Source organism: Lepisma saccharinum, chromosome 11, assembly GCF_977018435.1.
Source record: "Lepisma saccharinum chromosome 11, izLepSacc3.1, whole genome shotgun sequence".
Classification (NCBI taxonomy): Eukaryota; Metazoa; Arthropoda; class Insecta; order Zygentoma; family Lepismatidae; genus Lepisma; species Lepisma saccharinum.
This window is the reverse complement of record NC_139239.1, coordinates 34041106-34054638: the sequence shown is the minus strand read 5'-3', so window position 1 is coordinate 34054638 and position 13533 is coordinate 34041106. Positions and strand designations below refer to the sequence as shown.

At 37.5% G+C, this 13533-nt stretch overlaps 1 protein-coding gene across 2 annotated transcripts; it reads right to left on the bottom strand.

The window, feature by feature from the left end:
• Window positions 1–345: 345 nt before the first annotated feature.
• LOC145994710 (uncharacterized) lies at window positions 346–11039 on the bottom strand. Of its 2 annotated transcripts, none has more exons than XM_083130896.1 (5): window positions 10686–11039; window positions 8166–8307; window positions 5085–6437; window positions 2048–2143; window positions 346–910 (listed from the first exon to the last, which is right to left on the bottom strand). In XM_083130896.1, the coding sequence occupies exons 2-5, from the start codon at window positions 8266–8268 to the stop codon at window positions 492–494; spliced, it is 1971 nt and encodes a 656-aa protein (XP_082987022.1). In that variant the 5' UTR covers window positions 8269–8307; window positions 10686–11039; the 3' UTR covers window positions 346–491. The 2 variants fall into 2 exon arrangements, with proteins under 2 accessions (XP_082987022.1, XP_082987023.1); XM_083130897.1 differs by having other exon boundaries at window positions 8166–8271.
• Between the last annotated feature and the right edge of the window lie 2494 nt (window positions 11040–13533).

Here is a 13533-nt window from a genome sequence, read left to right as displayed (position 1 = left end):
TCGAAGATCTTTTATTGGAACAATTCACTACAACAGTTTTACAGATAATGAAACAATGGTCTTAATGCACAACACATCCTAATCATCTACGTACAGTGGGATCCATGAGTATTACCGTGCAAATTGTCCATCACCATGTTCGTGCACTTTATTTGACCAAATAAGGGCTTCAAGAATTAAAAGAAAACTCTAAACAAGCTGTTGACAACTTTTGCACCAGCATAAATAAAAATCCATCGCTTTAAAACACATAGGATGTAAGAGAAAAATTAAATGCTGAAGGTAATTTGCACGGTAATACTCATGGATCCCACTGTGCAAGTACACTTTGCACCGGACACAAAGTTATTAAAATTATAAGTTTTTATTTATTGAGATGTCAATAAAGGTTACATTGAAAATATAATTACAGATCAGTAAGAGTGTGGCAATGTTGCCATTTTTTTATTTTTACAAACCATACCTATTATATTCGTGAAACATACAATGGTTCAATGGAACTTTGCAGTATGCTCTATTTTGTTCTCATGATCTGAAGTTTCTTCTACCAGCGGCCTTAACTTTCTTGCTTTGCTTTTACTCTTTTCTTTCTCCTCTGCCTTCTTGTTCAAACTCGAAACTAAACTCTCAACTGCCTTCAGAACGTGTAATGGCGTCGTGACAATCCCCTTCAATCCCATTCGCATACAATTGAACTGAAGTCGGCCAAAGTCAAGTCGATTCGGTTGAATCCCTGACCCAAGTCTTAATACTGTAAGTTTATCGAAGTACACGTCTACTTGGAAGCATGAGTAAATTCTGGACTCGTTCGTACTGTGGTCATATGTATTGTAGCATGTTCGAATGCCGTAGGAACCATCTTGGCGACCTTCTATAACAGGTTGCGCGCAAACTTCTCTTGGATCAGATACTGAAACGTTGAATAAGAGTGGAGAAGATATGTTAAAATAGAAAGACTATCTTGCATTATGTATATTGTATACTGTAATTCTAGTACTATCTGCTGTCTAAAAGCTGCATAACTTCTTGATAATATTAAAATTGTCGATAGCCTAAATATTGTCTAAAATGTATACAGGGTGGTCCGAATATCTTGTTACCCCCTGCAGAACGATTTACAAAATGACCGCTCCAAAAGGTCAGTACGACTTCCATAATTTTCTTGACACAAATAATTTGTCTGCGTGTTTTGTGTGAGATTATTGTCTGTCTCGGTTGAGCCTCTTTGTTAAATCTTGCATTGTTTTACTGGTATGTGGACGTTCATGTGTCCATACACATGCTGCTCATCATTTGTCCAAGCCATAGTTACTTGTGTCAGCCATCTGAAGGCAGAGACTAAATTTAATTAGTTCCACTGCGATAGCCACATGAGGGTAACAGGACATTCGGACAACTCTGTTGTAAAATTGGCCAGTAAGACGGGGTCAATAACATGAAAATGTAGCTCTATTAATGCACTGTACATAGTGAAGAAGTGGGAAATTGGTTTGACACATAGGGAATATAGTTTGTGGTTGTAATCGGAATATGAAAAGGATATAAATAAATGTAGCATAATAACCGTTAGATTCAAATATTGATGGCAACAATGTAATTTTAATTTTGAGAAAATCAAAATTTTCAAATTGAAAGAGTAGAGAATTCAGGAAAGAACCAAAGAGGTAATTGCAAACGGCCCCGATTACCATTTTTGTCTTTGAACAACTTTGAAACGAAGGTTAGAAGTGGTAGTTACGAAATATTATATAGTGTATAACGCCCACTTCCATGTAATATCTACCTTTACAATTCCAGTCCCATCCGAAAAAATACTGCATACGCTAGTGCCTGCCAGCGATGATTTTCTTACAAATATAAATCCAGCCTGCTCCTTCCCAAAGCAAGAATGTCAATTGGCACAGCACCCATTAATACAATTTAAGTCCTTTATTAAAGTTTGCAAATGGTATTTCCTAATAGGAAAATTGATCATCTTCACTTCACTTCTATAATGTCTAAGATATGTTAGTTAGTTAGTAGCTAATACTGTAATGAAGCTACGTACTGTTATATACAACAGGCTGTATAGTCTTCCCACTAGGAGATATCATTTGAGCCTCGACAGTTCTCATGTTCATATTAACACTGAAGAAGAAACAACCTGAAACAAATAAGTAATGATGTTAAATATATGTCAAATGTATATTATAAAAGTTAGGATCGCTGATGTTAGAAATAAGATCTAATGTTACAATTGATTCTCAGCTAAGGCTGAGACTCCAAGCTTTACAATCTCATTTCCGTGTGCTAGATTAGGCATTATTACTGCATAGAAGTTGTTGCCGATCCCAGAAGAATAATTTTGATACGTCACTGTAACTTGCTCTTACAAACTGAAGCAATGTTGCTCTCCCTGTATTTTACATTTTGCAATAAATTTTTGTAATTTTAACTTCATGTAAAGACACGGACAGTTCTGGGTTGTAAGGAACCTATTGTCGTTACAATCCAGAATTGTCCGTGACTGTACGTAATCATTGCGAATATCAAGACGTTACAATTGTATTCTTCTAGCTATAGCTCTGTCAAATTTGAACCAACATTAGTTTTGCGCTTTTATTTTTGTTCTACAACACTTAATCATTCTCAAATTACAGTAGCTTGGCGGTTAAACGTCGGGTTCAAAGTTGACACTGTAACGTCACTTTTAGAATTTCAAAATTCTTACTCGAGCATTGATTTCTGGTATCGAATTCAGTCAAAAATTCGAATGTGTGGTTTCCATCATCAACTTGAAAAACGACATTTGACGGTTGATTTACCGTAATTTGAGAAGGGGACAAATTACTTTATGTGCAACAGAACATGCAAAACTTATGATTATGAAAAAGTTGCAAGTCCTTTCTCCTTGATTATGGATGACAGCGCTGGTGTGGTGTTGCAACCCCTCCCGAAGTTTTTAGAAAATCGAAAATTTAAAATTAAAGCTGTAAAAGCACTAGGCAAACCAAAGTGGCAAATGCAACCTCCTCTTAAAATGAACCCTGATTACCATTTTTTGTCTTTCAACAACTTTTAAAACAAAGGTTAAAAATGGTAATTAATAAATATTTTATACCATTGAACTACAGCTTATTTACCTCCCTTGGGGAAAGATTGGATTCCAAATGGCGATTTTAAAATATTCTATTCTAGTGCCATCATCTGGGAACGCTTGAACTACAAATTTACCTCCCCCATGGGAAAAGATTGGATAGCTTCATATTAAAAGCATATTTTTAATATATTTGATTCCAGCGCCATCAGCAGGAAATGGTTGAACTATAGATTATTTACGTCCCATGGGAAAAGATTTGATACCTCCATGTTAAAACCATGATTTTAATATGTGTGATTTCAGCGCCATCATTGGGAAATGATGGAACTACAGATTCACGTTCCATGGGGGAAAGATTGGACACCTCCTTGGTAAAAGCGAAATTTAAATCTACTTGATTCCAGCGCCATCATCGGGAAATTGCTGAACTACACTTTCCTTTGGAAAAGATTGAATACTCCATGTTAAAACCGTGATTTTAATATAGCCGATTCCAGCGCCAACCTCGTGAAATTGCTGAACTACACATTACTTACCTACCTTTGGAAAAGATTGGATTTCTCCATGTTAAAAGCGTAATTTTAATATATTTGATTCCGGCGCCATCAACGGAAAGTGGCTGAACTTTAGATTATTTACCTCCCTCTCGGAAATAATACATATCTCCAAAGGAAGATACATGTAGTTCTGCTACTTCCCGATGATGGCGCTAAATCAAATGTACTAAAATCTTTCCTAGAGGTGGTTAATAATCTGTAGTTCAGCCATTTCCCGATTATGGCGCTAAAATCAAACATATTAAAATCACGCTTTAAAAATGGAGGTATCCAATCTTTTCCAAAGGGAGGTAATTAATCTGTAGATCAGCAACTTTCTGATGATGGCGCTGGAATCAGCAATATTAAAATCACGGTTTTAACATGGAGTATCCAATCTTTTCCAAAGGGAGGTGTAGTTCAGCAATTTCCCGATGGTGGCGCTGAAATCAAGTATATTTAAATTTCGCTTTTACCAAGGAGGTGTCCAATCTTTCCCCATGGAACGTAAATCTGTAGTTCAACCATTTCCCAATGATGGCGCTGAAATCACGCATATTAAAATCATGAATTTAACGTGGAGGTATCCAATCCTTTCCAAAATGAGGAAAGTAATGCGTAGTTCAACAATTTCCCGATGATGACACTGGAATCAAATATGTTATAGACTCCCTGGATGTATGACGTCAAGTCATACAATCCAGGGACTCTAACATATTAAAATCACGCTTTTAAGATGGAGATATTCAATCTTTTCTAAAGGAAGGTAAATAATATGTAGTTCTGCCATTTACCGATGATGGAAATGTCCCAAGTAATATAAGAAACAGTTGTGCTGGATAGTCATTCATGTGGTGGATCGAGTTGAAGTCTTCCCTAGCATATAATAATAATAATAATAATAATAATAATAATAATAATAAATGATAGTGATAATACATTTCTAATAAATTGGGTTATTAGTTTATAATAATAATACTTATAAGCATACTTATACTAACTAATTATATTATTATTACTTTTATTATTATTATTAAAGTTTTATCATTGGGATGACCTCCAATAAAAAAGTTCTGGAAACGCCAATGGATTTAAATTCTAAGCCCGCCAGACAAAAATTGTGGTTGCGCCTCTGACTCCTTGTACCCCCCCCCCCTACATATATACAGCATGCTTTAAAAGTTATACGGGTTTCTTAAAAACTAAACACAATGTTGTTAATTTTCTTGTTGGTTTAATAGAGAAAATTCTGACATCCCCCCCCCCTTAAACTGATCAACCTAGCAATATCCCTGCTATATCCCGAACTCTTAGAACGCAGCTACGTAATATCCAATACGTATGGATGACGGTAAACAGTATGATTATTACGCTTTTATTTGGAATTATCCTACTTTCCGTACATCAAATTTGAACGAAGTTGAAACACTCATATTTGTGGGTAACAAAACATAGAAATATTAACTTACTATCGTTTGTATTGTAGAGCTTCTGCAGAAATGGAATTTGACCGCAGCAAGTACAATTCCACTTTGAGCATTGGCACGGCAAGGTTTTCTTGTAGTCTTTTGGTTCTGGTTTAGTTGTGGATGACTCCATACTATCTTCCTTGGACCGACTGCTATGTTTTCTACTATTGATTGAATGGGACTCATTTTCTTCCTCTTCCTCATCCTCCTCGTCATCCTCATCGTTATCATCATCATCGTCGTCGTCGCTTTTATCGTCATCGCTGTCACTCGCATCATCCTCATCACTTTCTGTCTTCCTAATTTTTCCCACGTTGCCCTGCCGCCATTTTGAAGAAGGATTGTTTGTTGGCACTTGAGGTGTTTTTGGTGTGGGTGGTGGAAGAACATTGTAAGTTGGAGATTTGTCTGGATTTATATTTAAGGGGATTGATTTCCCATGTAAACCAGAAGGAACTGATGCTGCATCCAAATTTGGGGAAATTGCTCCTCCATTTAAATTGGGAGGCAATACTCCTACATTAAAATTTGCAGGAATTGTTCTCTCATTTAAATATGGAGGAATTGCTCCTGAATTTATATCTGCTGACGGTGGTTCTTGACCCATTGCATTTGGTGGAGATATACCTCCATTTGGAAGAATTACCCCACTATTTAAATTAGAAGGGATTGCCCCTCCATTAAAATGTCCAGCAATCGCTCTTCCATTTATATTTGGAGTAATTTCTGAGTTGATATCTTGTGATGATGGTTCTTGACCCAATGCATTTAACTTAAATGACCCTTCAATTAAATTTGTAAGATTTGCTACACCATTTATAGTAGAAGGGATTGCCGTTTCCCTTGAATCTGGAGTAAATGATCTTCCATTTAAATTTGGGGGAACTGCTTCTGGATTTACATCTTGTGATGAAAGATCTTGACCCACGTTTGGTGGAACTGGTCCTTCATTTGCATATTGCACTGGAGGAACATTTGGACTAAGCATTATATTTGGAGGAATTTCTTGAGGCACTTGCATAAGATTGAGGTTATTGCCTTCTGGAGATTGAACGGGATCCATTGGACGTGGTTGGAACTCTTGCATCGGTGGCGGAATTTGGGGATATTGAGCGTTGGGAAATGATAATTGAATATCCTGCTGATTTTGGAATGGGCGTGCAGGCGGAATTTGAAACTGAGAAGGTTCTTGAAATTGGGGAGGTTTGAATTGTTCTTGACTAGTCTGGTAGGGTGCGGGCAACTGAGGCATCTGCCTTAGAGTCATTTCGTCGCCTTGAACCCCCTGGAAGGGATCTTGAAATCGACGAACAGGAAGATCTCCGTACATTTTATCGGAATTGTCAGATAAACCTGTAGAGAACCACATTATACCATTAAGACAGTTGCACTTGGAATTTCAAGACTATACAGGGTGGGAAATAACCTTTTGCTAGGGGTCTGCAGGAAAAAGTAACAACAATTAAGAAATTATGGTAATACCAAATGTTTACTACGACAATTGTGGTTACAAAAACAAAATTAAAAGTTAGTTCACGACAAAGCACCTTGCTTCAAGGAAAATGCTAAATCCAAGACCTTCTTCGGCGAAGTGGCATTGACTTCTTCAGCAGTTCTGAATGGCCGGGTGCATCACCGGACCTGAATGCAGCGGAGCACTTTGGGGCTATTCTGAAGGACGCAGTTGAGTCCTTGATGATAGTGGAACGCGGACTGACCGCTATTCCCGGGCAACACTCCATGCACATCTGGAACAAGTTCTCCGTGACATGGAATGGAATACGGACTGTTTGCGAATCTTCTGAGTTCCTACCCTGATCGTCTTCGTGCTGTGAGAGAAGCAAACGGTGGACATACTAACTTTTAATTTTGTTTTTGTAACCACAATTGGCGTAGTAAACATTTGGTATTACCATAATTTCTTAATTGTTGTTACTTTTTACTGTGGACCCCTAGCAAAAGGTTATTTCCCACCCTGTATATATATCATGTTCTACTGCAATATATTTAGTTTCTAGATGACATTTTCTAATATTTTTTGCCTTGTTTTACTTACTACCTATGGTAACCACCCAAGTTTTATTATTCATGGGAACAAATGTCAGATACGTAGTTTAAAACACTAACGTCGCTAGCGAAAAGTCACCGTCACATGGGAGTGGAGCAGATCGAGAATAATTTGGAGCAGTCACGTGTGTTATACCCTAAATATTCATGGTAAATGTTTGAGGCAAAGTTGCCTCAATTACAAAGTTTTCCTTCGTTGTTGGAGGAGCAGTAGCCAGTAAGAGTGATCGCTGGCAAGCTGCGTGCGTCCTCTGCACACTTCCCTCCCCTCCCTACTGGTTCTGACTATCCTAAATATTTTGAATATAACGATAGCTTTGCGATTCTACAATGTTCACTGTGTTTTAATTAACCATACATGAGTTACTCTCTACAGGTATAAAAATACCATATTACTGAGTGCGCCAAAGTTGAGAGTAGGATCTATCGTTTCTTTTTAGTAGTTCATTTTCATTAGTTGTAGATACATATATCTAGCAGAGTCGTGTGAGATTCATCATTGTAAATTTCACGAAGGAACAACTAGTGAAAATTATGCACTTTTATTTTCAAATTGATAAGTCAGTTATTTCGATACAAAGAGTTTACTGTCACAAATTCAATGTAGGAAATTGACCTTAAGTGATTACGATTCGGAAACTAATGCAACGTTTTGAGGAAACGGGTTCTGTTATAAACCTTACACGCCGACCTCCTTGGCATAGTGGTTAGCAGATCGCGCTAAGACGCCAGGGGTCCTGGGTTCGAATCCCAGGTTTTTAAAGTCCACTTTATGCACATATAGTTTAATCGGGACTGTGTCTACAGTTTAAAGTGAGAGCCTAACCACTATGTGCGTCCACTGGGTATAGAACCCGGGACACCTTGATTAAACGGCGACAACGTTAACACTATGACATCTGGGAGGATCCATAAAACTAGTATTGACAAATAAATTCCAGCAAGTCTCTCCCAAGGTGATAAATACAAAATACATACATGTATTCAAATCTGGAACTTTGGTTTTCTACTTACCAAATTCTGGTTGTGGGTTAAACGGGACATTTTGAGAATACTGGTCACATCCACGTATTAAACACAATGCAATCAATCCACAAAGCAGTGGACGGTGGTTCATATTCTGCAATCAGATCGATGTCCGAGACATAGAGGAAGCCTTTAGTAAAAGAATATTGTGATTATTCGCATATGAACCAGTGTAAAATATTTCAACGTAATGATTATGTGACTAAGCTTCTTCTTTCCTTATGCAATTTATTCCAAATTCTCTCCTTGCAACACTAAATTTAAGATATACTTGAATTTTGTTTTTAAGACCACTTTATGCACACTTAGGCTAATCGGGACTGGACCTACAGTGTAAAGTGGGATTTGGGCTATTATCGAACCCGGGACACCTGAATTACAAGGCAACGCTTTTACCACCACGCCATTGGGGAGGCCCAATACATTACATATACTCAATATAATGATTAACAAAGTTTGCTTAAAGTCCATTTTGTGCTAAGTTAGGCTAATCTGGACTGGACATATAGATTAAAGTGGGATATAGACCACTATACTATGTCGCTCCACAGGGAATTGAAGCTTGACTCCTTGAATACAAGGCGGTAGCAATAACGAATAGGTAGCAAAGCCACGTGAAATAACCGAATAGAAAGATAAAAAGAAGAGAAAGTAGTATTTTCTGGATGTGAAATTGCAGTTATATTACATACCAAAGTCAGGTTGGAGTACTTTCTCATATCAGAAGGTTATAATTAAAGTTCCCTCTCGGAGCCCTGTAGAGCCTGTTCGAAAATTGGTTTAGAGCCTATTGAGACCTCTAAAAAGCGAATGCTGACGAAATACATTAGTTCAAATTTTCATCAGCAGGTGGAAATGTGGCGCTGACAACTGATACACAGTGAAGAACATCCTGCTGTTGAATCATTGATCACACTGCTTTACGCTTCCAAAGGGTCATTCACGTTGACGATCCGCATAATCAACACTTCTGAATTAACAAACTAAAAGTCGTTTCTGTTTATTATTTCAGCGCCACATTTCTACCTAATGGTGAAAATTTGAACTTTTTTCATCAGCATTCACTTCCCCACGGTCTATGTAGCCTATTTACCAAGTTTCACGGCAATCCGATGCTTTGAAAGGGCTAGAGAGATTTACGAGTTGGGTAATTTCAATTCTGACCAGTCGGTATATTTGCAATGGATTACTAACTTTGTGCTCTTGATTATGTTATTCCAAATTACAATAACTCCTTAATAGATTTATAGTCATCTTCTACTTTGTTGACTCCGGGTTCGATACCCGGTGGAGGCACCCACCGTAGTTCGGATCCCACTTTAAACTGTAGGTCCAGTCCCGATTAGCCTTACTGTGCATAAAGTGGACTTAAAACCGCCAACTCAATCAATCTACTTTGTTGACTGTCATATATGAGTATTATGATGATCTACTTTATTCTTAATATATTATTAGATTATGATTTATTTATTGGTTGATTAGGTTTATTTTCCTCCGCTTTTCTGCCTTTTTTTGCTAATTGCGAAAATGAGGATGAGTGATGATATGATGAAAATGATAGAAGGAAACACCCATATTCAAGCCGGGATTCGAAACTTGCTAGTTATTAGACACATGAAAGTTGTTAAAATATGGCATGTAAGACGATTATAAATATACTTGAGCACCTGGATGAAAATGTTATATAGTTATTGTCACTAAATTCAATCTTTTACTTGAAATCTAAAATAACACAACACCTCAGTAATATCTGCATACATATATGCGTGCGTGCATGTGTGTGTGTGTGTGTGTGTGTGTGTGTGTATTGTGTATATGTGTGATGTACCGTATTAACAAGCGCGTCCAGCACGTTGCCGTGCGGTCTAAAGCTTGACATCCACTGAGACGCGGCAACAGATTTCAACAGATCCGTTTCCGGCGTCTCAGTGGGCGATAACCTTTTAAGATAACCTGCAGACTTCTGGCACGGAAATTCCCGCTTCAGTTCCGCGCGTTTCCCTGTAGTGGGCGTTACACCATTTGATTTCAATAGAAGCAGATAACAGAACTTCTGTTGCTTTCTGTTTTCGCGTTTCTCCATTGGGCTATTGGACGCCAGGTTCCATTCTCCTGAGGGAAGCTTAACAACTTTCCTCCTGAGATTTCGGCTTGTGTAAGGGACAGAGGTGGCCACCTACCAACGTGATGAAATTGGGGAGCTACGAATGAGTAGCGTAACTCGGTCATGGAAACTTACTACAACGACTGGGGGTTCGTCGTGCTGACCACACGTCACCACGCAACTGGTGAGAGTGAGGCCGGCAGTCGGTAGGTAAGCCCTGGCCCTCACGGGTTGTTTGCCACGACTTATTAACAAGCATTCTTATTATTCTCATTATAAATATGATTTTCGTAATATTATTGAGGCTAAAATATTTTATTGTCTGACACAGATATGTTAAAATTAATATATTTTTTGCTCGCTCACATGCGGAAATTTAATAAAAAAAAATTAAAATGACTTACCAATTGAGTGAAGAGCACCTTCCAGATTCCTTCAAAAAGATGAGAGAAATTTCTTTAGTGAAATGCAAATGTTGTCATCAAATTAAAACTTGACCGGAAATACGTAGATAATTACGATTGACCATATCTTAATTCGTACATACGTAAGTTAACATGCTAGTTATACATTGACTGTTCGCCATTTTTAAAACAACGTAGCCATGTAGATTTTCAAATGTTTACGATCCTTTGTTGTTTTTTTGTTTTGTTTTTTGTAGGGAGGAATTTGCAGATTTGTACTTATTCTTAGCGTGAAACACTATTAAATTGAAACAAAAATGGGTCTGGCACTAGAAACGAATGCTGCCCACGAACTACATTTACACATTAATAGCAGTTGATGAAAGTAAAAGTTTGAAAAGTAATGGGTTCCAACATTTTTGTTGTTTTTTGTCTTCGATCAAAGAGTCTGCAAGCAGTAGAAATAAATGAAGCAGAGATCGTTAATGTTGTGATAACATTTTATGGAGAAAGAAAACGAATGAGGAAAACAGCTTTTTATGTGTGTAACGCATTTGTTACTTGTTAATCTGAATGTTTGAACACATGTTACGAAATTTTATTGAGTATAAACCAGCATGTAGAGAAGAATTAATGTGGCACAGTGTATATAATTTGGCGTTAAAATGCTGTGAATGTTAGTGAATAAAATTTAAGAACACCCGATAAATGTTTAACAAGATTTAATTCTATGTTAATTCATGTTTCTGCTTTGCCATTTTGAACTTTATAGAGAGAAAAAATATATCAATACATATAAAAAATGACATATGGTAACAAGCAATAGCAATATGTAAATGACACTAATCTTATAATTACGTAGATTTGAGATCAATTCTAAAAGCGTTTCCCTGTAGTGGGCGTTACACCATTTGATTTCAATAGAAGCAGATAACAGAAGTTCTGTTGCTTTCTGTTTCCGCGTTTCTCCATTGGGCTATTGGACGCGCACCCTTGACGTGTATCCATTCTGTTACACTAGGCTTACATCTTGAAGCAGGGGAGTTAAATAAATAAAAGGGGGAACGCCCTGAGAATGCCCCCTTCCACCCGCATACTTTAAGGGGTATTTTGTGCCCTGGTGCCTTTAAGTAATATATACCAGGGCGTCAGTTTTTTCAGAATTTATGAGTTACCCCTTTTATTTTATTCTTCCTTTTATTTATGTTATTGCATATACTACAATGAGTATAAACATATGTATACATAATTGGGTTATACATTTGAGTTTCAAGACTTGTTCTGGTAGCTAGCACAAGTCTTGTTTACAAGATCTGTCTATTACATATTTTGATTTCTTAAATTGGCATGAAGGATTTTTCTGAGTATAATGTATCTATGTTAATATTTTTTACCATACGATAGTTATATATTTACTGGTAAATATCATGGTTTGGTTTCTCTTATGTGTTTCTCGTGGTTTAGGCATGTAAAGGGTCTTTCATTAAGAGTGATACTTTTTAAAATTTGAAAAAAAAAATAAACCACTCAACGTATCAAAGTAAATTGTGCTTTATTTTGAAGCTTAGACATTGCAGTTATGTTCTGAACAAAATATCGTTCAAATGTCCACCACGGCATTGAACACACTGACGCACACGATGGCTCCACTGATCCTGATTTCAGTGGAAAAATCATCTTCTTAGACGAGGCGCATTGTTGTCTTAGTGGATTCGTTAATACGCAAAATTGTCGTTATTGGAGCGAGAAGAACCCACAAGTGGTCCATGAGGTGCCTTTGCATTTAGAAAAACTCACTGTGTGGTGCGGTTTATGGAGTGGCGGCGTCATTGGACCTTATTTCTCTCGAGATGATGAGAGAACCGTTACCGTCAATGGCAACCGCTACAGATCCATGTTACGCGAATTTCTGTGGCCAGAACTTGACACCATAGATATTGAAAACATGTGGTTCCAGCAGGATGGCGCTACGTGCCACACAGCTAATGCTACGCTCGATTTGCTGAGGGAGAAGTTTGGCGACCGGATTATCTCAAGACGTGGATGTGTGAATTGGCCGCCACGGTCGTGTGATTTAACACCCATGGATTTTTTTCTTTGGGGCTACATCAAAGCCCAGGTCTATGCTGACAAGCCATGAACTTTGGAACATTGGAGGCGAACATTCGTCAGGCTATCGCAGACATAACGCCACTAATGTTGGCCAGAGTGATTAACAATTGGAGCTTCGTGTGCGTCAGTGTGTTCAATGCCGTGGTGGACATTTGAACGATATTTTGTTCAGAACATAACTGCAATGTCTAAGCTTCAAAATAAAGCACAATTTACTTTGATACGTTGAGTGGTTTATTTTTTTTTAAATTTTAAAAAGTATCACTCTTAATGAAAGACCCTTTATTATAAATTATTTGTAATAATGAAAAGGAAGTAAAATAATTATTTATTATTTAGTTAGTTTAGTGGTGTGCATACAATGGCTACAATCTACATTGCTTCGGAATGTAATAACGTAACAATATATTATGTCATTATAATCACACGATTATTCAATAATATCTATAAAACCGTTCCATTTCTTCGCTACACATCAGGCGCGGTTGGCCCTATAGCGCACCGGATCAGTGAATCCCCCGTAATATACGATAATCACCTCGAGAGTGAACAATAAACAATGTCTTTACATTTTCACATTATTTCGCTAAAATTTCTACACAATAAGTCATGTATTTGTGTCCATAACACGGCAAACTCTCTTGCTGAGGAGAAGAAACCCTTAGTTGAACCCCCCACAGGACAGTTCGTGCCATTGTGAAAGCTTCGTGCGGGAGCAGAAGCTCGAGGAGGGAAT